Below are 24,783 nucleotides of genomic sequence, written 5' to 3' on the forward strand. Positions count from 1 at the left end.
AAATTATGACCTGAGCTGAAACCAAGAGTCAGTAATGCTTAATCAATTGAGCCACCCAGGCACCCCTGGACAGGATATCTTAAAACATTATTTAAAGGTAGCAGAGAGGGGTGCCTGGGTGGCTCAGTGGGTTAAGCCCCTGCCTTCAGCTCAGGTCATGATCTCAGGGTCCTGGGATGGAGCCCTGCATCCAGCTCTCCACTCAGCAGGGGGCCTGCTTCCCCCACTCCCACCCTCTGCCTGCCTCTCTGCCTACTTGTGATCTCTCTCTGTCAAATAAATAAATAATATCTTTAAAAAAAAATTTTTTTAAATAAAGGTAGTAAAGAACAAAAAACAAAGCTGAGAACTAGTGAAGATTTACCAGTGTAATAATTTAAAAAGGAAATAAATCTAGAGAGGTGAACTTGGCTTTTACAATCATTTCCTTGTGGGGACATTGATCCAGTTCCAATAAAAAAAGCTAAGAAGACAAGCAGCACCTTTTACAGTCTGTGGACTTAGGGGATAAAAGTTGAATTTCAAAGCTTACTACCTAGGCAGGGAAAGGTATATTGTTCTGAGCCTGTCTGATGCGTGCTTGTATGTGTATCTGTTTTAAGATAAACCAAATGAATAATTTTGTTGGGGGTCATTGAAAACTGGATTTTTAACTATGGGAGAAACAAATATAGTTGTAAGATTAATGATGTTAAAGCAAAAACTCTGTAGCTCTGAATTTGAATAAGTATAATAGAAACTAATGGTTATTTTATTAAAACATTTTTAAAAAGATATATATTTCCTACCTCCTACCACTTAAAAATTCTAGAAACAATCAAACTAGTAGCAATGGACACAATACCCATATTGCTATCTCTAAATATCATTTTCTATTAAAAAAAAGTAAGACCTCTTGGAGAAATGGCATGAATTGTATAAATGAACCTAGGATATCCTGCACACAAGAAAGCCATAAAGAATTAAGAGTTCTATGCAAAGAACTCCATAGCCAATTTGAATAGAGTCCATTGGCCAAAGATGGGACGGTGTAAGCATTAACAAAGGTAATAAATGTAACAGAACTGAAACATATGAGTCCATCAGGGTATTTTTTTTTTAAATACCCCATTGATGATCTTCAAAGGATGCTAGAGAACCAACTTATTACTTGGAAAACTAGTAGTAAACAAAGAGAAAGAATCAAGTATTTTTCTGTCTTTCCTATATGAACTGTAACCGAGAATATCCAAATAGATGGTAAGGAGAAATCTATGTTTATAGCAGTATTCCAAGAAATAAATGCAGAAGGAATGACACAATTAGAATATTTTCAACCATTTTCAACCTCCTCATGAATTCATGAACCTAGGCAATCATCATCAAGAAGAGAAATAACCAGACACCACTGTAATTAATGAAATTGATCAACTGATGATTGATGGTGAAAACATACTCTACCATCATCTTGACCAACCAAACCAGAGCAAGTCAAAAACATTAAATCTGAATCTGGTCAAGCCTCTATATGTAGGAAATAGGAACTTACAGAAAATAGGAAATCAGGCATGAATAAACACATTAACATCATCTTCAAGTACAGTTAGCAAAAATCAAATTATGGGAAACTCTGAGAGACAACAAACTCAGTTTCTTCAATAAATAAATGGCAAGAGGTGAAAGAGACATATGCAGAGAGGGACACCTGGGTGGCTTAGTCAATTAAGCATCTGCCTTGGGCTCAGGTCATGATCCCAGGGTCCTGGGGTGGAGTCCCGCCTGAACTAGGATCCTTGCTCATCAGGGAGCCTGATTCTCCCTCTGCCTACTGCTCCCCCTGCTTGTGCTCTTGTGTGCTCTTTCTCTCTCACTCTCTCTCTGGCAAATAAATAAGTAAAATCTTGGGAAAAAAAAAAAAAAAGACATATGCAGAGGTAACATTTAGATTAAAAAGACTTATGAAACAGGGCACCTGGTTGGCTCAGTCAGAAGAGGATTTTTTTTTTATTTTCTTTTTTTAGAGATTTTATTTATTTGACAGAGGGAGGAAAGAAGGACAAGCAGGGGGAGTGCCAGGCGGAGGGTGAAGGAGAAGTGGGCTCCCTGCTCAGCAAGGAGCTCAATCCCAGGACCCTGGGATCATGACCTGAGCTGAATGCAAGACACTTAACTGACTGAGCTACTCAGGTGTCCCTTTAATTATTTTTTAAATTTCATCTTGTAGAGGTATATACTGAAATATCTGTAGGAAAAAAACAATATATCTGATATTCATTTCAAAATAATCTTAGATGGGAGGGTGTGATGAGAGAACAGAGATCAAATAAAGTTGGTCGGGAGTTAAAAATTGTTGAAGTTTACAGATATATGAGTGATTATTATACTATTATCTCTAGTTTTGTATATGTTTGACATTTCCCATAATAGAAAGTTTTTTTGAAGATACAGAACATCCTAATATTCATAATTAAATTAAAAATACTAAAAAGTTCCCTAAAACACCAAATATAGGGGCACCTGGGTGGCTCAGTGAGTTAAGCCTCTGCCTTTGGCTCAGATCATGATCTCAGGGTCCTGGGATTGAGCCCCACATCAGGCTCTGCTCAGCAGGGAGCCTGCTTCCCCCTCTCTCTCTGCCTGCCTCTCTGCCTACTTGTGATCTCTCTCTCTCTGCCAAATAAATAAATAAAGTCTTTAAGAAAAAACCACCAAATATATTTGGAAATAAAGCAATATACTTCTAAATAACTTAGGAACCAAAAAAAGAAAACACAATAGAAATCTGAAAGTATTTTGAACTGAATAATAAAAATACATTTCAAGACATATGAAATACAGATAAATTCGTGCTTAAAGGAAAACTTGTGAAAAGGCTAAATATCAGTAAACTAAGCATCCACTGCAAAAATTACAAAAAGAAGCAAATTAAGTTCCCTAAAAAATAGAAATTAATAAAGTAGAAAACAAAAATATAGCTAGAAGGATTAAAACACCAGAAGTTAGTTCTTTGAAGAGATTAGTAAAACTGACAAATCCTTGATAACACTAATAAGAAAAAAGAGAGAAAATATAAATATGAACGTGACATAGGGAGATTACTATAGATCCAGCAGGCATTAAAAAATAGCAAAGGAATATTACAAAAACTATGAAAATTTAGATGAAATGAACAAGTTCCTAAAAGACTACAAGTATCAAAACTGACACAAGAAGAGACAAAAAGTCTAAATAGTGCTAAATTATTTTAAAAATACAATGCATAGGTGGGTGGTGGGGGGAGAGATAATTGGATGATGGGCATTAAGGAGAGCACTTGATGTAATGAGCACTGGGTGTTATATGCAACTAATGAACTGCTAAATGCTACCTCTAAAACTAATTTTAAAAATAAAAATATAGGGCGCCTGGGTGGCTCAGTGGGTTAAGCCGCTGCCTTCGGCTCAGGTCATGATCTCAGGGTCCTGGGATTGAGTCCCGCATCGGGCTCTCTGCTCAGCAGGGAGCCTGCTTCCTCCTCTCTCTGCCTGCCTCTCTGCCTACTTGTGTTCTCTGTCAAATAAATAAATAAAATCTTTAAAAAATAATAATAATAAAATAAAAAAATAAAAATATAATACATAGATAAAAATCTTACCAAGGAAAACTCCAGGCCCAGACTGCTCATCAGCGAATTACACCAAATGTCCAAGTAAGAATTAATGCATGTGTTACCACACTCTTCACTAAATCTTCAAATAAGCCTATGGACTAGATACTAGTTATATGAAAGGGGATGTTAATTTGATGAACATCAAAGAGCTAGGAAAAGGCAAAGAATCACACTGTCTCTTTCAGCACTGATAGTTTCAAATATATGGCATCATGTTTTAATTTGTATCATACTGTGAAATAGTCCCTCAATCAGATTAAGTCAAGTATTAGACCTCTAGGTAAGTATTTATGCTGTAGGTATTTGTGAATAGTGTGTAATGGTCATTGCTAGTTTTTCACCTGCCCTACATCCTATCCTCTTGTGAACTGCTCCTGTCTCACTCTCTGAGATAATGATGGTATTGTTACTTCTCTGCCACAGGGTGGGCTAATGTCCCAGGTAGCCAAAGTGCCTCATTCTCCTGGATCCAACAACTGGTCCAAGCTTGGCCTAGTAGAGTCATTAATGGACATCATCTGGGTGTTGGGGAAAAGGGTCATTTCTTCTGGATCACTAATTGAGTGAACGATGAAAGCCTGTAGTTGCCAAAAGCCATCTTTGCTATCAGGTAATGAGACACAATAAAGAGGAAAAGAGAGTACTATCCAAAGCCTCTATCAATATTGATCCATAGTCTTCATCTGATTAAAGTGAGCACTAGGCTCAAAAGTCAGCAATTTATCATGTGACCTGGTATCAAATGATGAACTAGGTCAATGGGTTTTTTGGTTTTTTTTTTCTAAAAAAAGGTTAATCACAGGGGCTTCTGGGTGGCTCAGTGGGTTAAGCCTCTGCCTTTGGCTCAGGTCATGATCCCAGGGTCCTGGGATCGAGCCCCATGTCGGGCTCCCTGCTCTGCAGGAAGCCTGTTCTCCCTCTCCCACTCCCCGTTTGTGTATCCTCTCTCACTGTGCCTCTCTCTGTCAAAAAAATAAATAAATAAAACCTTAAAAAATAAAAATAAAAGAAGGTTAATTACAAGACCAAAAATAATATTGAACAGTTAAAGTGAAGGACCCATTAGATAGCATTGAAGCCCTATGGTGTAAGGGAATGACAGAACTGTGAAGAAGAAAACAAGCAGACACAAGTAGATGTCATGATAATGTCTCATGAGAGAGAGAGAGAGCTGCATATCCCTATCCCTGTTTAGATTCCTGAGTTTTCCAGTTCTGGATGCATACAAGATGTGGATGGTCTGTTTGTATGAGACATATTTACTGAGTACCTGCAAATGTTTAATATACATGGTAGATTAGATTATGGAAAAATATTCACTTCCTTTCTTGCCCCCTTCAAGGAAAGAGTATATATCTCTGCCCTTTGATTTTAAGCTGGGCCAAGTAACTTAACTTTGACCAACAGGATATTAGCAAGAGCTTAAAATGTGTTTTGATGGTTGCCCTTGTACTCTTATACCTCTGCCATCACCAGGGGAGTATGTCAGCCAACTGGTCCAAGTATTAGAGCCAGTCTGCTGATGACAGCCTCTGTCAGTCAACTCCCAGGTGGCCCACAGACGCACAAACAAAATAAATGCTCAGTGGTGTATGCCATCTTAATGTTATAGTTGTTTGTCACTCATTAACAGCTAACTGATACAATACACTGAGGACTTGATACTATGGGCCACTTACTCTCAAGCTTTCCACAACGCTTAACAACATTTGCTAAAAAACCAACTAGTCAGGCCCCATGCAATGTGCAGGGGATGGAGATTAATAAAATATCATCTTTTCCCAGGGAGAACTCCCATTCTAGTACATTAGATAGACTCTGATCAAATGATCATAAGGCGATATGATACGGGGTTCACGGATAAGAGTGAGCTGAGGGTCTAACTCAGCCAAGGAGACAGGAGAGTCTTCATAGGAAACATTAAAATGTAGTTCTGAAAAACGAACAGTCATGCAACAAGTAGGAAAGAAGATAAGAAGACTCTAAACAGAGTACACACGTGTACCAAAACATTAAATGTCAAAACATGTGGGGAGTACAAATGGCAGCCATAGCTAAAGCTTGTTCTGGTTTTGATGTAGACAGCAACTCAGAATGAACATATGCGCTGGTCAACTGTAGTTCTTACTATATTACGAATCACTGAAATCATCACAATAAGATTTGATTGATTAATTTAAGGCCCTAACTGACTACATCGATAGTTCAACTTTATGTGATCTTTATTTCACTGTAGAAAGTTCCTATGATAATGACCTAGGAGGACATGCATTTGTTATCCTATAATTTTGTAACATTAATAACAAAACCAGAATTTTAATGCTTTGGAAAGACTTTCAAAGCATCTGCAAAGAAATGATCACTGAGTTATATCATGACACTATAAGAAAAGGTGACTGGAGACAACTGCAAACAAAGTAACCCTCAAAAGGCTAAACACAATCTCAAATAAAGTGGCCATTACTGGAAAATTCTTTTCGAAAAACAGCAGTCAGAAATGGAAAGTGTTCCCTTGAGTCAAGTTTTCAGGAGGAACCTCAGCAGAGGCAGAAAACTTTGTGTACAAAACAGTAAACAGATTTTACTTTAAGAAGTTTGCAGGGGAGAGGGAGTGAAAAGTTTGGAAAGAGGGTCGGTCGGTGATGTCAAATCAGAAATCTGTCAAACTTCCATACACCTATAGTTACCAGCAATAGCAGCAACTCTTAAGTGCTAGAAAATAACCGGCATTAAACAAAACACCACACCCGGACTAGTCCACCTAGGACACCAAGAATCTCGCTGATCACTTCAAACTACAAGATCAACATGAAAACGTCACATCTCAGTGAAAGACAGAGGCAGCTGTGAATACACTTTCCACACCCCCGCTGTACGGACAGCACGTGCAACGTCACAGTCCCAACACAGTCAACCACGCTGATCTCCAAGAAAGGGGCCAAACTTTGAACTAGACTCCGGCAGGCAGATAAGCAGCATGAAGAAACCCGGGGAAAGAAGTAAAACAGAAGCAGGAAAGAGAAGCAGCATAGGATGGGGAGCCACCAATGGGACTGGCGAGCAAAGTCCCCAGAAGCAGACAAATACCCAAAAGAAGATCTACTTACATCTGAGTTTCCCAGGAACTCAGCGTTGGCTGCCCCCTCCCCGCCCCACCCTATATCCTCCCTTTCGGTGGGACCCTTAGGAGAAGCGAGGGGGCGCTTCTCAGGTGGCTCCCGGCAAAACTACAAGGGAACTCCGGGAGCTGCCAAGAGGAGAGAGTCGCGGCCGGTAGCTCGTCGCGCACCTGCGAGGGAAGTGACCAGATGCAAAGGTGAGGCCAGTAGGCTCTCCCTTACCTGCCGCAGGAGCTTCCACCGGGCGGCTCCCAAGGGCTCCGAGACTTGAAGCCCCCGAGAGGCGCCGCTGCTTGCTGGGCCTTCGCCCACAGCTCGCTCAGCCTCGCCGGCCTGGGCATCCGCAACTTGCGACTCCATCCCGTTAAAGCCGCCTATATACCCCGAGTTGTCACGGCCCCGGCTCTCCCCTGCCAGGACCTGCCGACTTCTTCCCAGTCAGGACCTGTGAGCCGGACCTCCCTCGGACCGCCCCAGCAAGCGCACCCTCCCCGAATTCCGCATTTCCGGTATTCGCGTCTCCTTGGCAACCAGGGCGGCGCGGCTCGCGTCATTGCACCATTTTGTCGGCGGCCATCTTTAGTGAGGGCGAACCGAAAAGTAAGGGAGTGGTGGCAGAACTCGCGGGACACTGGCTCCTCTTTTACTCTTGTCCCCTGCCTCATTTCGAGCCCAGAAGACTAGCGAAGAACGGAAAGTCTTAAAATTTCTAGGTTTTTAAGAAACCCAGAAGGAGAAGCTACTATTCATGACCACAATAAACATGGCGAAATCTGCTTAGGGCTGGCGCTTGACTGGGGTTACGCAGACCGGCGTGCTGCAAACCAGCTCTGGGCAGCTCTGGATAGGTTGTCTTTCTGCGGCTTGAAAAACGCAGACTTCGGCTGAACGCCACTGGGGTAGCACCCGTGCTCCTTCCTGAGAGCTTCTTCTTGCCGGACTTTCCCTCTCTCGTTTCGGTGTGCAGAGCCCAGTCGTCTGTCCTTCAACTTGCGTACGTATGGAGGGGCATACTGTGTACAGGAGGGGTTCTCCCCAATTTCCCCTCACCCAGTGGCGCCTCAGTTCCCTGGTCCTCGCTTTTTGCCTGGCGTCCGTTCTTCGTGTGGCACAAACTGCAGCCACTGCCTATCCCCAACCTCCTTGCATTCACTCCGCCTCATCCCTGGTTTGGAGGGGTGCTCAGGAAAAGGGAGTAGGTACCCCAGGGAACACCCATTCGTCTCCCCCACCCCGGTCCTCTAGGTTTGCATACTGTCTTCTCCCTGCGGGTGAAAGATGGATGCGTTGAGGTTGCCGGCATGGATACAATGATCTAGGTCCTTACGGGCCCCTGTTACAGGGCCTTGGGGGGCGCGGGTTGGGGGTAGTTAGTGTTGGCTGTTGATCTCCTTTCCCCACTCGCCCGTTATTTTGCTGCGACACAGGTTCGCGGGTGGCGGCAGCGTAGCAGATCAGATCTCTAGTAAATCTGACGCAGTATTGTATCTTTAATACCGAGGGGCGGTGTCTTTGTGGAGGACTTCCATGATGACATGCAACAGTGTGCAAGATAACTTTGATTTCTCTTGTAATAATAGTAGCCAGCATTGAGTGCACACTACGTGCCAGGCACTGTATTAAGACCTTTACATAAATTGTCCAGTTTTATTCTTACAACAACCCCGTAAGGTAAATGGTGTCATTATCTCGGTTTTGCAGATGAGGGAACTGAGGCACAGGTGGTGAGAGTCAGAGTGATGACCTTAGCCCAGGTGTCTCTCGTAATTACTTACGAGCCCTACTTTGATGGGTTAATGAGAATCATCGTCTCAACAGAAACCGGTGGGGGCCTCACATCATGTTTGTTCATCCTGGAGTGATGTGTTTTGTTTTAACTAAAGAGCTAAATAGCTTTTCAACGTTAAGTCCAGTTATTAGTCCAAGATTTGGAGCGAAACCAGACTGGACTTTTTGCTCTACCACCTTCCTTCCAAGTGACCTAGGGCACTTGCCAAAACCTCCAAGAGCTACAGCTTGCTCACCTGGAAAATGAATGTTGTAATGGCTAATCTAGCAGGTCCTTATGAAGTTTAAATTAGACAGTATATAAAAGTATCTGGCACTAATGAACATTTAGTGCTCCCCTACCTTTATGAAGTAAGGAGGCTTTTCCAGTTTATCCTTCATATACATACCAAAGATAGTGTTCTCAACTTCATAAGAAAGCCATTTTGCCTTTTAATGCCCTCGAGTTCTGGAGATGCCCTCATTAGGTCTGTGTATTTGTTTGCAAATTTTTATTTTTGTTTTTTTGTTTTTTGTTATTTTTTAGTTTGCCCATGTGTACCAGAATCAGTGCTGCATAGTTTGAGCCTGATAGGATTGACTTTACAAATGAGACATTTAAGTCACGTCTGCCGAGAAGTGTGATTTGAATGAAACCTTAACTTATACAAGTTTTCAGGTATTTTTAACCAGAGTTATCAGCTGTCTGCAGTTATTCATAACCTGAAGGGTGGATGGCCCTGAAGGGGAGGGATAAGAACTGCGGATTGTAGATACTCTGAGAACCCACTACTGTGTAATCCTACCTATGAAATCATGTGCTGACAGCTCCAAAGGGAGCATAAACCAGGGACTCTGATATCATGCAGCGGAAGAGCAAATTATTTCTCCAGGCTTTGAAGTATAGTATTCCTCACCTTGGGAAATGCATGCAGAAACAGCATTTGAATCACTATAACTTCGCTGATCATTATTACAATAGAATAAAATTGAAAAAATACCACCTAACCAAGTGTCTGCAGAATAAACCCACGGTATCAGAGTTAGCAAGAAACATCCCAAGTCGGAGCTTCTCAAGTAAGGTATGGACTTTTTAAGTTAACCTATTTGTAGGACATTAAGATTAATTTTATTTTAAAGATAAAGAGTGGGTAGGATATCCGTTACTAATTTTTTCAGTAATTCTGGTTTGATTTTTAAAATGTTAAGGCTCAATTGTCGGTAGTTCTATTTAAGTATAAAAGAATATATGCATATGTATTTGTATAGTTGTAATATATAAAAATATATATTTATGGGAAATGATTCACCTTAGGAAATCCTTATGCCTACCAGTATATTTCAAAGTATAATATAGCTTTCTGAAATTCCTAGAATACGATAATAGCTTTTAACAAAATCTGATAATATGCTAATTATTTTATGAGTCTCAAATTGGTAAACTTCAATAACTCCATGTAATTGTGTATTAATTCCTTGTTTTAAAAAAAATGAAAAAAAGGCATTTTTGACCACTTGGGTCCTTCAGAAAGATGCCTTCAGACTGTTGTACTTTGGCCAGACCCCAAGCTATGGGCCTAAACCTTGAGGACCTGATTGTCATTACATGTAGAGTCACCACACATTCTATTTGCGTGGGACAGTCCCAGTCTACACCTGTTGTTCCTGTGTAATTATTAATAGTGTTCCCTTTCCTCTCAGAAATGTCCTGGTTAGGATGGTATATTAAATGGTCATCCTGCTTGTTTGGGATTAAGCTATTTATGCTGCCACCACTTTGACATATACCTCTACCATATACTTATGTTCTTTAGACTCCTTAAATTACATTTGGGGATGATATTTTTGCAATAATTTGCCATATTATTTTAATATTTTAGTTTCTGGTTTAAATTGTTTTGTTACATACTGACTTTATTTTTAGACTGTTTTGACTACCTTTTTTTACTGTGGTAAAATTGTCGGTGACATAAAATTAGCCATTTTAGCCACTTTCAAGTGTATAATTTAGTGGCATTAATTACATTCACAGTGTTGTACAGTCATCACCACTATTTCTAAAACCCTATCATCACCCAAAAGAAATAGGTCCATTGAAACAATAACTGCCCACTGCCTCCTTTTCCAGGACCCTGGCAACCTTTAATCTACTTTATATCTATGAATTTGCCTATTCTAGACAATTCATGTAATTTTAGTCATATGGTATTTATCCTTCTTTGTTTGACTTATTTAACATGTTTTTAACATTCATCCATGTTGTGGAATACATCACTTCATCCTTTTTATGGCTGAATAATATTCCATTGTACATATATACCATATCCATTTGTCTGTCAATGGATACTTGTGTGGCTTGTTTTTAAAAATGATTTTTTTCATCTTATTTTACTGGATTCTTTATTTCATGTTTGCTCTTAGCTCATGCCTGTGGGGTTTTGGGTTTTTGTCTATTTTTTGTTTTCGCTTTTAACTTTTAATCTGTGGTTCCTAGACTTTTTTACTCTCAACGTTTTAGTCTTAGCTTAGTTTAACACTTTGATGCTTTCTTTACTCAGAAATTCTTTGCCTTTTATTTCGTTATTACCTTTGTGTGTATGTGTGCAGCTTTATTCTATTTAAGAAACATAAACTTTAAATTTTACTCATTTGAAAAATTTTGGATCTTTAGATAATTTTATTTTGCACTTTGTTTAGAACATTTGTCATCTAGTACATTTATCTTGAGTCCTAGTTTATAAATAGTAGGCAGGAATTGCCATCAGAGAGACAGCTGGGATTAGCTTACACCCTGAACAGGAGGTTGACTATTTTTTCCCTCTGCTTGTCCCTGAAGCAACTTTTCAATTCTCCTTCATAGATTCCTGTCACCTAGAAACTTTAACTTGACTTAGTAGCTCTTTTAGTAATTGTCCACCTGAAAAACCGGTCCTACTTTCGCATGAGGTACATCAACCATTTCATCTGTAAAAAATGATACCATAGGAAAGCTGTGCTGTCTGTCTTTTATGATCACTGGGACTCAGGGAATCTGTGAAGAGACCTATAGACAATACACATTTTTTTTCAGCAAGCATCCACTCTGTTCCAACTTTGTTCACTCCTACAGATAAAACAAAATTTAAAAAAAAAAGTAGTTGGTGCCTATAGGCAACTTCAGATATATCTGCCCTGATAATGGAGAGAAGTAGATTTGAGGGAAGATTAAAGAGATAGAATCAGTCAAACTTCATCTTCATAGGGTGATTACATTTTATTGGGGACTTCTTAGTATAGAGAATGTAGGATGATAATCCTTCTTCTGTTTGGATTCTAAAATTCAAAACCCTCTTACAAAAGTTGTTTTTAACTCAACCCCCATCCTCCACAAACTGGCACAAAGCTGTGAAATGTTAATTTTACTATCCCACTTAATAGATGTTTTGCTCCAGAATCTTCCTGTGTTTTGTTACAAAGTAGTGTTCCCTGCCCATCCCCCCCCCTTACCCAGATAGGCACCATGTTAACTTTACAAAATCATTAAATCCCAAAGCACATTTAGGTCCTCATTTTGTTTCAGTTGGACTTATGTCACAGGCACAAGTATATCCTTATTGTCACTTACATCTTAAGACAGGAAGGAAAAGGGGTGCCTGGGTGGCTCAGTTGGTTAAGTGTCCAAATCTTGATTTTTCACTGAGGTCTTTATCTCAGGGTCCCAAGTCGGGCTCAGTGCTGGGCGTGGATCCTGCTTAAGATTCTCTCCCTCTGCCCTCCTCCCATCCCCCGCCCACCCCACATCAAAAGAAATAGAAAAAAGAGTGAGGAAGGAGAAGGAATAATTGTAACTCACTACTAAGGTAGAGATTTCAGTAGATAGTTGGATGTATGAGTCAGGAATTTGGGAAAAGTTATCCATATGTAGGTAGAGTTGAGGCCACAAGAACCATACTGTATTTAACTCTGTGCTATTAATTATATCATTTTGAACTTTCTTCATTAGACTGTGAAATCCTCAAAGACAAGAATTTTATAATGTACATCTTTATAAGTTCAACACATGGCATAATGACTTCCTCACATTCGATAAGTAGTAAATGTTTGTGGAATGAATTAATAGTTGAATGAATAAATTTTTTATTTTCACATAATTACAAATTTTATCACTGAAGAAATACCCCAGAAATCATCCAATCTGAGTTCTTTCTATGATCTGTTTGTTGTTTATTTTTATTTTTATTTATTTGACAGAGAGAGATCACATGTAGGCAGAGAGGCAGGTAGAGAGAGAGGAAGGGAAGCTGGCTCCCTGCTGAGCAGAGAGCCCCACGTGGGGCTCGATCCCAGGACCCTGGGATCATGACCTGAGCCGAAGGCAAAGGCTTTAACCCACTAAGCCACCCAGGCGCCCCTATGATCTGTTTTAAATTCATTTTTATATATGGTATGAGGGATTGGGATCCACCTTCATTCGTTTGTAGATAAATATTCAGTTATCCCCTCACTGTTTGTTGAAAAGACTATTCTTTTTCCATTGAATTTTGTTTACACCATTGTCAAAACATAAATCATCTATAAATGTAAAGGTTTATTTCTGAACTCTTTTGAGTTCAGCCTATTGATCCGTATGTCTGTCATTATGCCACAACCACACTGTCTTTATTGCTATAGCTTTGTAGTAAGTTTTGAAATCACATAGTGTATGAGCTCTTTTTTTGCAAATGAAAAAATCAGAGCCACACAGTCCAAAGTTAAGTAAAAAAATTAGAGTCAGAACTAGACATCAGGTAGCCTGATTCCTAGTACCTTTCTTCTTTAGTACCTTTTATTATAAATTATTACAAATAATAACAAAGTCAGAATACCATAACAAATACCCATATACCCACTACTCGGTGTGACTTTTCTTCACTGGAAAAAACAACAAGTATATTTGAAGATTCCTGTGTACTTCTGTATCACATTCCCTAACCTCCCTAGGGGTCATCATTGTCCTTAATCTATCTATCCATGTGTGGTTTTTTTTATAAATTACGCATGTATTTGTATCCACAGATGACATATAGGAGTGTTTTACATGTTTTGAAACTTTATATATTATTGTACATAAAGTTGTATAATTTTTTTGTTCAACTTAAGATTTTGAGATTCCACATTAATATGTGTATTGCTTGTTCATTTAATACAACTACTATGTAATATTCCATTATATAACATATCACAGTTAATCCATCTTCTTTGGACAAGCAAGTATATTTTCTCCAATTTCCAGACTTTAAAAAGTTGCAAAACACAATCTTTTGTGTATCTCCTTATTCATATGTGATAGACTTTCTCTAGAATCTTATACCTAAAATTACAATTCCTGATTGTATTCACAAGCTAATGTTATTTTATCAAGCTGAATTCTAAATTGATAACCACCTTAAGTGCAAACAAGGAATATATAAGAATTCGATTTATATCTCACTTACATTATCAGACTTTCTTTTTGCTCTTCCAACAGATAAATGTGGCAAGTATGTCATTGCTTAGTATTCATTGCCCTGATTAATCATGAAGTTGAGCTGCTTTTCTGTGTTCATTAACTCCTTTGGTTTTATCTTGAATTGCTTATTCATATGCCTTGACCATTCGTACTGTGTTTTCTTTCTTACTGATTCATAAGCATTTTTTACATGTCTTTTATGTGCTGTAGGTATCTTTTTTATAATTTGTGCTGTCTTTTCACTTTGTTGTTTAAATAGATCTTTAAATTTTTATGTTTTGTGCTTTATTTCCTTCTACTCAGCAATTATTTGTTGAACACTTACTATGCACCAGTCTAGCAATCAGGTATGTAGCAGTGAGCAAAGGAAACAAAAATCCCTGTCTTCATGAAACTTACCATTCTAGTTAAGAGAAGAGAGAAGAACAATGATGCATATGAATTAAACATAAAGTATGTCAGAGACAGTAGGGATAGTGAAACATAAGACAGGGAAAGAATGAATAGGCCATACTGAGATAGGGAGGATTGTTATTTTAATAGGATGGTCAGAGAAGGCCTAACTATAAGGTAACATTTGAGCAATAGCTTGAAGAAGGTGTTTGGGCACAGGACATAGCATGTTCTAAGAAACTGAGGTAGGGGGAAGCCACTCATATTCAAGCAATAGCAAAGAGACCAGTGTGGCTCAGAGTAAGTGAGCGTGGAAAGAGTGTCATAGTAGATGAGGTCCTCAAGGTCATGGAATTAGGACCTTCTAGACCATTGCAAAGATTTTTGCTTTTCCTCTTGAGTGAGATGGGAAATCATGGGAGGGCTTTCAGTGAAGAAGTGATATGATCTGACTTTAGGCTCACTCTGCCTCTTTTTTTGAAAATAGCCTGGGAAGACAGGAGCAGGAACAGCATTTAGGCTTTCTCCTTATCCAAAGGAGAAAGGATAACAGTACAGACCGAGTAAACCAGTACAGAGAAAGAAGTAGTCAGATTCTAAATCTTAAAAGTTGAAAAGATACCTGGTTGTATCAAGATAGAAAGACAGAGAAGACTGTGGTTTTAAACCTGAGCAGCTAGAAGGATAGAATTATCATTTATCAGGATAGGAGTGATAGAAGAAGCAGAGTTTTGTTGGGGGAGAGGGTACATGGGGAGATTGGAAGTTTGGTTTGGGACATTTTTTGACATACCTATTAGTGATCTAAGTAGAAAGGTTGAGTAGTCAGTTGGATACACAGGTTCAGCTTGTGCAGGGGAAAGGTTCAGGGTAGAGATCTAAATTTGGGAGTCCTCAGCATATAAATTGCATTTAAGGTCATGAGGCTGATTGAGATCACTGAGGATATTAATGCAGATGGCAGATGAAGAAGTGGTCCGGGGCATGCTGATGTTAAGAAGCCAGGAAGTAGATACAGGAACCGTTAAGGAGACTGAGAAGGCCTAGTGAAATAGGAGGAAAACAGTAAGAATGAGGGGTCCTGGAAGTCAAGTGAAAAGGTGTTCTCAGGAGAAGGAAGTTATCAATTGTATCGTGATGCTTATAGGTCAAGTAATAGGAGTGCATAGAATAACGTATGTATTTTGCAGTGCTGTGGCCATCAGTGACTTTGACAAGAGTAGTCAGTGGAACGAAAAGGGCAGAAATCTTAGGGGGCTCAAGAAAAAGGAGGAAAGGAATTGGAAGCAAGGGGCATAGGAAACCATTGAATAATGAAACAGTAAATAGAACTAGAAATTTTAAGTGAGTATAATTAAGATTACTGAGAAGTGTTTCATGGATACTAAATAAGATGTGTACTAATATGAATACACTTCAGGTATGTTAATGACAGATTTTAATATGGTCCTGTGTAAAACAACAAAGAAACCATTTATCAAGTCAGAAGTTCCTAATTTCTCTAAATTCTTTGTTCTTAATTTAAGGTTTTTAAAGTGTCTTATTTTCTGTTTTTTTCTGCATTAATGGAACTGGCCCTAAGATTTATCTCCTTTATTTGTGTTAAATTACATTAGTAGATTTTTCTAATGCTGAACCATCTTTTCATTCTTAAGATATGCCCTACTTGGTCACATAGGGTTTTATTATTACTTTACTATTTTTGTTTTGTGCTTTTTAAAAATACATTGTTTCATTGTATTTTATTTTCCATTTTTTTAGTCCATGTTTGACAATAAGATTAATATTTAATTGTAGTACATTGTCATTGTCTAGTTTTGGTGTCAAATAATATTTGCCTCATAAAGTAAGTTGAGTACTTTTAAATAATTGACATTTTTTTTCTTGGTTAGCATATGAGAAAACTGTTCCTTGAAGATGTCAGAAAGCTATCTTGGAAAGCATGTGGGTTTGGTGTCTTCTTTAAGAAGAGGACACTTGATTACCAGATTAATTTCTTTGATAGTTACTGGCTTATATAGCCCTTCTGTTTTTATCTGTTTGGATAATTCATTTATTTTCTGGAAAATTATTCATTTTATCTGTTTTTTCAAATGTATAGGCATGAAGAACTTTATTGTGGGTTTTTTTTTAATCTGTTGTTTTTCCACATGTCTTTTTTAGTACTTTTTAAAAAATATCTTGTACATTTTTCAGAGGACCAACTTTTTTTAAAATATAAAAAAATAAAAAGCATTGAGCTTTTTATTTTGTTGATCTTCTCTAGTTGATCACTTTATTCTGTTTCTTCTACTTCATTTAGGTTTACTTTCTTTATTCTTAAATTGAAACGCTTCATGTTATATTTCAGGAGACCTATAATGTCAGTTCATCCCACTATTAATCATGTAAAGCTTGATAATTTTGGTTAAGGTGATAATTGCTGGTTCTCTCCATCAGTAAAGGGGCCTTATTCTCTTTGCAGTTACTAAGTAGGTAGTCAGTAGGGTAGTACTTGGTACTGCATGAGCATTGTGTTACCGAACATCATTTCACCTAATATGTTTAACAGTAATTGATGATCTTTACCCTAGTCACTTGTCACTAGGGTTGCTAATGATATTCTGACTCTATTATTTCTACATTTATTAGCTGATACTACTCTGTAAAGAAAAGTTTTCTTTTTTTGTTGAACCCTCTTTTTTTTTTAATTCTAGTTTGGTATGTTTGGAGTTTTTTGTTTTGGCTTGTTTTCAAATTACTATGAATTTTTATATTTTTCAGGGTAGTATCAGTTATAATCATTATTCTTTTTGATGCTCAAATTTTCCCAAATATAGGAACCTCTACAAACTGGCCCTTTTAACACCTCTCCATTAAGCTTTGGGCATTTGCTTGCTTTCTGACAAGCCTGTTTTTCGCTCTTCTGCCCTGGACTTGGAATTAGACATATATTAATGGTACCATCTTGACTAAAAGCTGTCCAGTGTGTTTCTTCTGTGTAATTTTTCTGTCTTTAGAATTCATTTTTGCTATAAGGAAGTTTACATATTCTATCCTCCTGTTTTCATGTGTTTCATTGTTAAAATGGTTTTATGACAGGTCACCTGGAAGTAGCAAAGAGTGCCTTTTTCCTCTAATGGAGTGATACTTTTCATGTAACCTTAAAATTTTAAAGCTGTCCTCACTTCAGCTCCATTAGGTAGTATATGCCCTTCAAACCAGTAGACTATTAATGTATTAAGATACTTGGCTAAAATAGATAGGTTTAGCTGTGTACTCTAGTGATAATGCTAACTAGCATTGAAATGAAAGCTTAAAATACCCACTGGGTATTGTTGGGACAGATTTAAAAGCAAAAACAACTTGGATATGGAGTATTTTGGATTTATGAATATTATATAAAATCTCAGTTTTCCTGGGAGTAATTCCTTTTGAGGAATTATTTATAAAGCTCCAAATTCTACCTCCATTTTATTAAAGCAGTTAAAAGTCCTCTTTGCTTGCAGGGTTATTTTGGTTCAGATTAGCTCAGTTTATTTGGATTTTTGACCCAGAAAAAGGTTAATCAAGAAAGTAAAATAAATTTGACTAAGAGGACAGGTATTGTTCCCTTGTTCCTACAGTTCTCTTGCCTTTAGTCCTGCATTGGCCATGGCTCTATAAGAATGGGTATTTTTAAAAAAGAAGAATGATTATTTAAAAGTTGCAGGGCCCACCTCCATGACACAGAATGTGCTAGAAACTGCAAGGTAGAAAGAGGTACTCTTCATAGCTACCCTGACTCTACTTCAAAGGTTCCAGCGGAATTACAGACCAAATAAGCAAGGTTATCTGGCAATGGAAAGGCAGTTCCTACTGCTAAGTTATAGTTTCAGGATAGATTTCTAGTGATCTTCTGATCTGTGTTTCAGATGATAATAGGAAGTTATTGATACTTTACCTCACGACTCTAAAAATCAATTCTAGATTTTGTGAAAATGGTAAGAAATAGATGAAAAACATAAGAGCCTCCAGTGTTTGGATTTCAACTAATTACTCAAGCGTATTAAGTATATGGTTAAAGTAGAGACTGAATGAGACTACCATAACAATTGTTCATAAGTGGAATCTAATCCAAATCATAAAGTATCTCAAAGTCCAAAGGAAGTAATTCATGAAAATGATCATTTTTCCATTTAATTTGTTTGGGTGGTATTTCTACTCTTGCGTTTAATTGTAGATGGTAAACTCTTTGTGATGTAAACTGTATTTATAGCTTACATTCTCTACAGTGTTGGTAAAGTATCATGGACACACTTGTGCAATAAATATTTACCAGCTGTTAGAAATCCTTACCAACAGTTTAGTGCCCCTCTGGCACAAATCACTATACAGTTGTCATCTTTGGCAGAAAGCTGATGTTGAAAATCTTGGTTAGAATTCTTCTGCATAACCAAGGCAAACCTGTCAAGTATTGTGATTTGATAAGTGGGGTTTTGCCTTACCCAAATTATAATAATTCATGTGGCATTTTCATGCTCACCAGAGGTCATCTAAAGCTCTTAGCTTATTACATACTTCCAATGAAGACACTGAATGCTTCTTAAGGCTTAATCTGTGTCTCTACTCATGTTCATTAATTGTCCACTATTTTCTTACTCTGCTTATACAGCAAACATATTACTTTTTCCTTAAACCTAAAGTTTTGTTTTACTTATGAAGTATTAACTTTTTGACCTGATAAACTGTTCTATTTGGGGGATTCCTTGTCCCCGCGAGAGAAGAAAATTATGGTTAATGAAGATATAAAGTAAGACATATTTCTTATAATTCTTACTATGTATAAAAATAATAGTGAACATTTATTAATAAAGATAATGTCTTCCTCTCCCTTTGAAGTTTCTCTCCTTTTATAGGAGGTATTGTAGTACTTTATAACTCAGTAAACATTTTTTCTCCCTCTTACCCCAGAGTATTAAATATGTAAACATCCTTTCCTTTACTGCTTAGTTTTGTATAAGCCTTTCTAGTAGATCTAAATATTCTCCAGTGCTTTTTAGTGCTTCTGTTAAGCTTAAGTTAATAGTATAGCCATCAGGTGTTCACCTTATTTTCTTTGTTTACATTTTTAAATGAAAAAGAGCTTAAGAAACAACATTTGTTTCCTGGGTGGCTAAGTTGGTTAAGCAGCTGCCTTTGGCCCCGGTCATCATCCCAGGGTCCTGGGATCAAGCCCCACATTGGGCTCCCTGCTCTATGGGAGGCCTGCTTCTCCCTCTCCCTCTTCCTGCCCCTCCTTCTGCATGTGTGCTCTCTCTGTATCAAATAAATAAAATCTTTAAAAGTCTTAAAAATAAAATCTTCAAAAATAAATAAATAAAAGACTTTTTAAAAAGCATTTAAGATCTGTGAAATGCATATCATTTCATAGGTATAGACCTACCCTTGTAGTACTTGCATGAAAAAGAAATAGGGATGATCTCGGAAAAGCAAAGGTTTTTTTCTTTCTAGTTTGAAATATTATGATCATACCAGTAAAACTTTTTCCAGGATTTTCTGCCAATTAAACAAGAAAACGAAAAATCACTTTCAGAAAACATGGACGCATTCGAAAAAGTGAGAACAAAGTTAGAAACACAGCCACAAGAAGAATATGAAATCATCAATGCAGAGGTAGGATATCCTTATGTTTTGGGTTTTTTTTTTTTTTAATCTGATATTACCAGTTAGGATGCAAATGAAGTACTTTGTTATTCTAGACATAATCCCACAACAAAAGTAAAAACTGCTTTTGCCTTTATGCTGAAAAACTTAAACAACAAAGAATAAGCAGAGTATGATTTTTGAAGTAAACTGTAAATGAATTTCAAAATCAAAATGAACTTCCAAGTTACTTTGTTAATTCTGGTTTTTGGAAACAATTATTTCTGTTTTAAAATGTTTTAAATAATTCCAAGGAGAAGTTCATATGAAACCATCAGCCGTCATTTTTTTTTTTAATTTGAAAAGTATTTGATTGCTGTATCTACACTTTTTTTGTAACAAGAGGAAGTATACTTTAAGTAGTATAATACCATGAAGGCCAAGTAATTGACCATTTAATGGTGCTACCACAGTCATAAATAACCAGTTGAAACAGATTGACATGGCATGTTGCAACTTTTTCAGTAAGACTGGAAAACAGAACCACAGCTTAAAATGAAAATCACATTCATAGTATAGTGGAAATAACAGTAGGTTAAGAATCAGGAATTCCAGATTCAAAATAACTCATTAATTTAGCAGGTAATAAATGTGTTTTAGGCTTGAATATGATGAAGTCATACCAATCAATCAATTTCATTTGATTAATTTAATTAATACCATGTAGGTATTAGACAAGAGTACTATTTACATATTGGGTAATAGTCTCTCAGTCTCAAATTGTGTATATCTGTCAGCCCATAAGACGCTTTGTATAAAATCAAATTGAGGGGCGCCTTGATGGTGCTATTGGTTGGGTGTTGTACTCTTGATTTCAGCTTGAGTCATGATCTCGGGGTCATGAGATGGAGCCCTGTCTTGGGCTCCATGCTTAGTGCAGAGTCTGCTTGAGAATCTCTCTCCCTCTGGCCCTCCCTCCTGCTTGCTTACTTGCACTCTGTCTTTCAAATAAATAAATCTTTCTTTAAAAAAATAAAATTGAAACCAGGACAGTTGGTGGTGACTGCGTATTTTAGAGGAAAGCATCTCATCAGGTTATTGTGTTTCCAGACTAATCTGAACCACTCTTTCTTTGTCTGCCTCATTTTAGATTACCTTAAAGATGCTGTTCAGTCTTTTGTTAACTGAATCCCACCATAGGGATGTCAGATACTCCCAAAATATAACTAAAGTTTGTTACCAGTTTGTTAACCGTCATAAGAGGTTTTGTTATGCCTTCTCTCTGTTGCCTCTTACATTTATGTATTAGAAACTCTTCCAGCGATTGTGAATGTATGAAAACCATATCTTACTGTATTGTAAAAAGTGATCCATTTTATATTTTTTATGTGTTCATTCATAGACATGGGTCTGCTTTTTAGGAAAGATCTCCTTTCTTCTTCATCTTAAATGGTCAGACCAGGGGCTCCTGTGTGGCTCAGTCTTTTAAGCATGTGCCTTCGGCTCAGGTCGTGATCTCAGGATCCTGGGTTCAAGCCTGCTTCTCCCTCTCCCTGTGACTCTCCTCCCTGCTTGTGCTCTCATCCTTTCTCTCAAATGAATAAACAAAAAGTCTTTAAAAAAATTAAATGGTCAGACCATCAAACAGTTAATAAAATTGTTTAAATTAATTATTAAATAAACCTTTTTTTTTCTTTGTCAGGTTAAGCATGGTGGTTTCGTTTATTATCAAGAAGGTTGCTGCTTGGTTCGTTCCAAAGATGAAGAAGGTACACCATAGTTTTTCCTTTTTTTTCCCCCCTAACATACTCTGATTTTTTGTATTTTACATTTTTTCATAAGAAATTCAGTATTAATTTCTTGAAAGTATAGAAAGTATGCATTTTTTTTAGATTATTTCTACATTAAAAAAAAATGACTAGTTAATTTCTGGGTTTGTTCAAGATACAGTTAACAGCTATACCCAAAAGCTTGAATGGAGGTGGGATCCAGTATTTTTTGAGCATCTCCTATATCCCAAATAGTATGCTGGGCCTTTTGCATAGATTATTCAATGCCATTTACATTCTGTTTGTTAACTCTCTAGTTTCTCCGTGGTCTATAAATACAAGACTATATCTATGAAATAATATCAGGCTGATTTATAGAATAATATTGAGTAGCATAGACTAATATTAAGTAAATACCAGCTTCAAAAAATAAATAAATAAATAAATACCAGCTTCTATGCAAATCAAGCTGCTGTCAATCCTGAAGGAAGCTGGAGTGTAAGCCTCTCATAGAAGGGAAATTCTAATTCAAGACATTGAAATACAGTTTAAAGATTTTTTTTTTTTAAGTACATCTTGTAGAGTTAACACTTTCATACTTTTCTTTATGCAGCAGATAATGATAATTATGAAGTGTTATTCAATTTGGAGGAACTTAAATTAGACCAGCCCTTCATTGATTGTATCAGAGTTGCTCCTGATGAAAAATACGTAGCTGCTAAGATAAGAACTGAAGATTCTGAAGCATCTACCTGTATAGTTGTGAAGCTCAGTGATCAGCCTGTAATGGAAGCCTCTTTCCCAAATGTGTCCAGTTTGGGTAAGCTACCAAACAAAACAGTCTTCTGTGTTAAAAAGGCAACTGAAAAGAATTGTCCACATCTTTGAAACATTTTTCTTGTCCATGTGAATGAGAAGGTGAATGCCTAATCCATTTATCCCTATGGACTCCACAGCTTCCTTTGTGTCTCTTTTTTTTTTTTTTTTAAGATTTTACTTATTTGTCAGAGAGAGGGAGAGAGAGCGAGCACAGGCAGACAGAATGGCAGGCAGAGGCAGAGGGAGAAGCAGGCTCCCCGCCGAGCAAGGAGCCCGATGTGGGACTCGATCCCAGGACGCTGGGATCATGACCTGAGCCGAAGGCAGCTGCCCAACCAACTGAGCCACCCAGGCGTCCCTCCTTTGTGTCTCTTATTTGGGAGACTTTCCTTTAATTGTCTATCCAAATTAATGTTCATATTTTTTAAAGTATTACAGTCAGAATCCAAGCTGCACAGTATATTTCAATAGATCAGTAGCTCTTTGCAAATATACCATTCAGATACATTTAAGATAAATTGTATCTTAATATGTTACTTAACTTTAAATTTAGGCATTTTTAATTTTTTAAATTTCCCAAGGTCACTGTCAAACTTTGGCACCTGTTGAACTAACTTACTCATCAGTAGAAGTGATGTGTTTTTTTTTTTTAAGATTTTATTTATTTATTTGACAGAGAGAAATCACAAGTAGACAGAGAGGCAGGCAGAGAGAGAGAGAGGGACGCAGGCTCCCCGCCGAGTAGAGAGCCCGATGCGGGACTCGATCCCAGGACCCTGAGATCATGACCCGAGCCGAAGGCAGCGGCTCAACCCACTAAGCCACCCAGGCACCCCAGAAGTGATGTTTTGATTCAGAGAACGAACTTCGAATTTTATCTTTTATCACTGAATGATACATATATTTATAGCTTATCCTCCCTTTTCATTTTCTGCCATAATTTTCCCCATTGTTTAATAACTAAATGCTTTTGCAGTGAATTGAAATTATAGTATAATTTATTCTGAGACAAACTTTGCGAGGGGATGGGCAGAGAGAGGGAAGGAGAATGTTAAGCAGGCTCCATGTGAGGCTAGATCTTATGACCTGGGCTGAAATCAAGAATTGGATGTTAACCAGCTGAGCCACTCAGGCACCCTGAGACATACATCTTGTACATTTTAACCTCTCTAAAATCAAGATGCATATTATACAATGATGTCTTACAGTCACTGTCAGCCAGGTGGCAGTCATGTGATCATTTGAAAACTTCCTAGACAGCTTCTGGTAAGATCAAGAAAACTCCAGCATTAAAATGTTTTTGGTAGTTTGAGATATTTCTGTGGATTGAGGACAGACAGAAAGTAGATAGGCCTGAGAGAATGTGATCCAGTGTTTCTTTAGACTCAAAGTTAGAGATTATAGATGTAAACATAACTTATCTCCTGTAAGCATGTGACTCTGAGATACTGAACACAACTCTTATTTAGAAACTTGAGAATGAGAACTACTTGAAATTGATGTAGTGATATTTTATTCTCCAGAAAGCTCTTTGACTTCTGTATAACATTGGTTAGCGCTAATCAAACTTGTGTTCAGTTTTACATTTCCAGGAATGACTTGTAAATATCTCTTTTTGTGGCACTCAAAATTTGAATGCACTGTGCCCTTTTTTCAACTGTAAATGTAATTCTTTATTTTCTTTCAGAATGGGTTAAGGATGAAGAAGAGGAAGATGTCCTATTCTATACTTTCCAGAGGAACCTTCGCTGCCACGATGTGTATCGAGCAACTTTTGGTGATAACAAACGTAATGAACGTTTTTACACAGAAAAGGACCCAAGGTACTAGAATAATGCTATTAAATTTTTTTCTCCAGGGCTGTTCTCCAGTTTTCTAAAGTGCTGTTCTTAGTTGACATAAAATGTTGATTTTAGCTAGAACCAGGTGTAATAATAGGCTAAGATGAACGTAATCATTCTTTTTATTAGTTGTTTGGATTTAAAATTGGAATCTACTCATATTCAGACTCCACAGTGAACATACATACACCATTAGACTGCAGATACTAAGTTTTTAATATTCTCTGGGGGCTGTGAAAAGGGCTGTTAATTAAATCTTTAGTAGTGTTATCATAATACATTTTTAAGTCCTTTATAAGCCATAACTGGAATACCATGGTGTCAGTTGCTCAGAATTCACTACTCATTTCAAATAAATTATCTACCTTTTAAATTG

At 37.5% G+C, this 24,783-nt stretch overlaps 2 protein-coding genes across 8 annotated transcripts in view; one reads left to right on the plus strand and one right to left on the minus strand.

Moving 5' to 3' along the window:
• Window positions 1–7,277, minus strand: part of CAMKMT (calmodulin-lysine N-methyltransferase) — a 379,952-nt gene extending 372,675 nt beyond the window's left edge. For all 4 annotated transcript variants that reach the window (XM_032351875.1, XM_032351876.1, XM_032351873.1 and 1 more), the window contains exon 1: window positions 6,970–7,277. In XM_032351875.1, coding sequence (XP_032207766.1) covers window positions 6,970–7,107 — 138 coding nt within the window. In that variant the 5' untranslated portion in view covers window positions 7,108–7,277. The remainder of the gene's footprint in view (window positions 1–6,969) is intronic.
• Window positions 7,278–7,563: 286 nt separating this feature from the next.
• The window catches only part of PREPL (prolyl endopeptidase like), a 49,598-nt gene continuing 32,378 nt past the window's right edge, over window positions 7,564–24,783 (plus strand). The window contains exons 1-6 of one of the 4 annotated variants that reach the window (XM_032351868.1): window positions 7,564–7,741; window positions 9,062–9,596; window positions 19,886–20,008; window positions 21,681–21,747; window positions 22,361–22,567; window positions 24,254–24,389. In XM_032351868.1, coding sequence (XP_032207759.1) covers window positions 9,378–9,596; window positions 19,886–20,008; window positions 21,681–21,747; window positions 22,361–22,567; window positions 24,254–24,389 — 752 coding nt within the window. In that variant the 5' untranslated portion in view covers window positions 7,564–7,741; window positions 9,062–9,377. The remainder of the gene's footprint in view (window positions 7,742–9,061; window positions 9,597–19,885; window positions 20,009–21,680; window positions 21,748–22,360; window positions 22,568–24,253; window positions 24,390–24,783) is intronic. The other 3 variants (XM_032351869.1, XM_032351871.1, XM_032351870.1) reach the window with 3 other exon arrangements.

The sequence above is a fragment of the Mustela erminea genome, chromosome 7, assembly GCF_009829155.1.
Source record: "Mustela erminea isolate mMusErm1 chromosome 7, mMusErm1.Pri, whole genome shotgun sequence".
Lineage (NCBI taxonomy): Eukaryota > Metazoa > Chordata > Mammalia > Carnivora > Mustelidae > Mustela > Mustela erminea.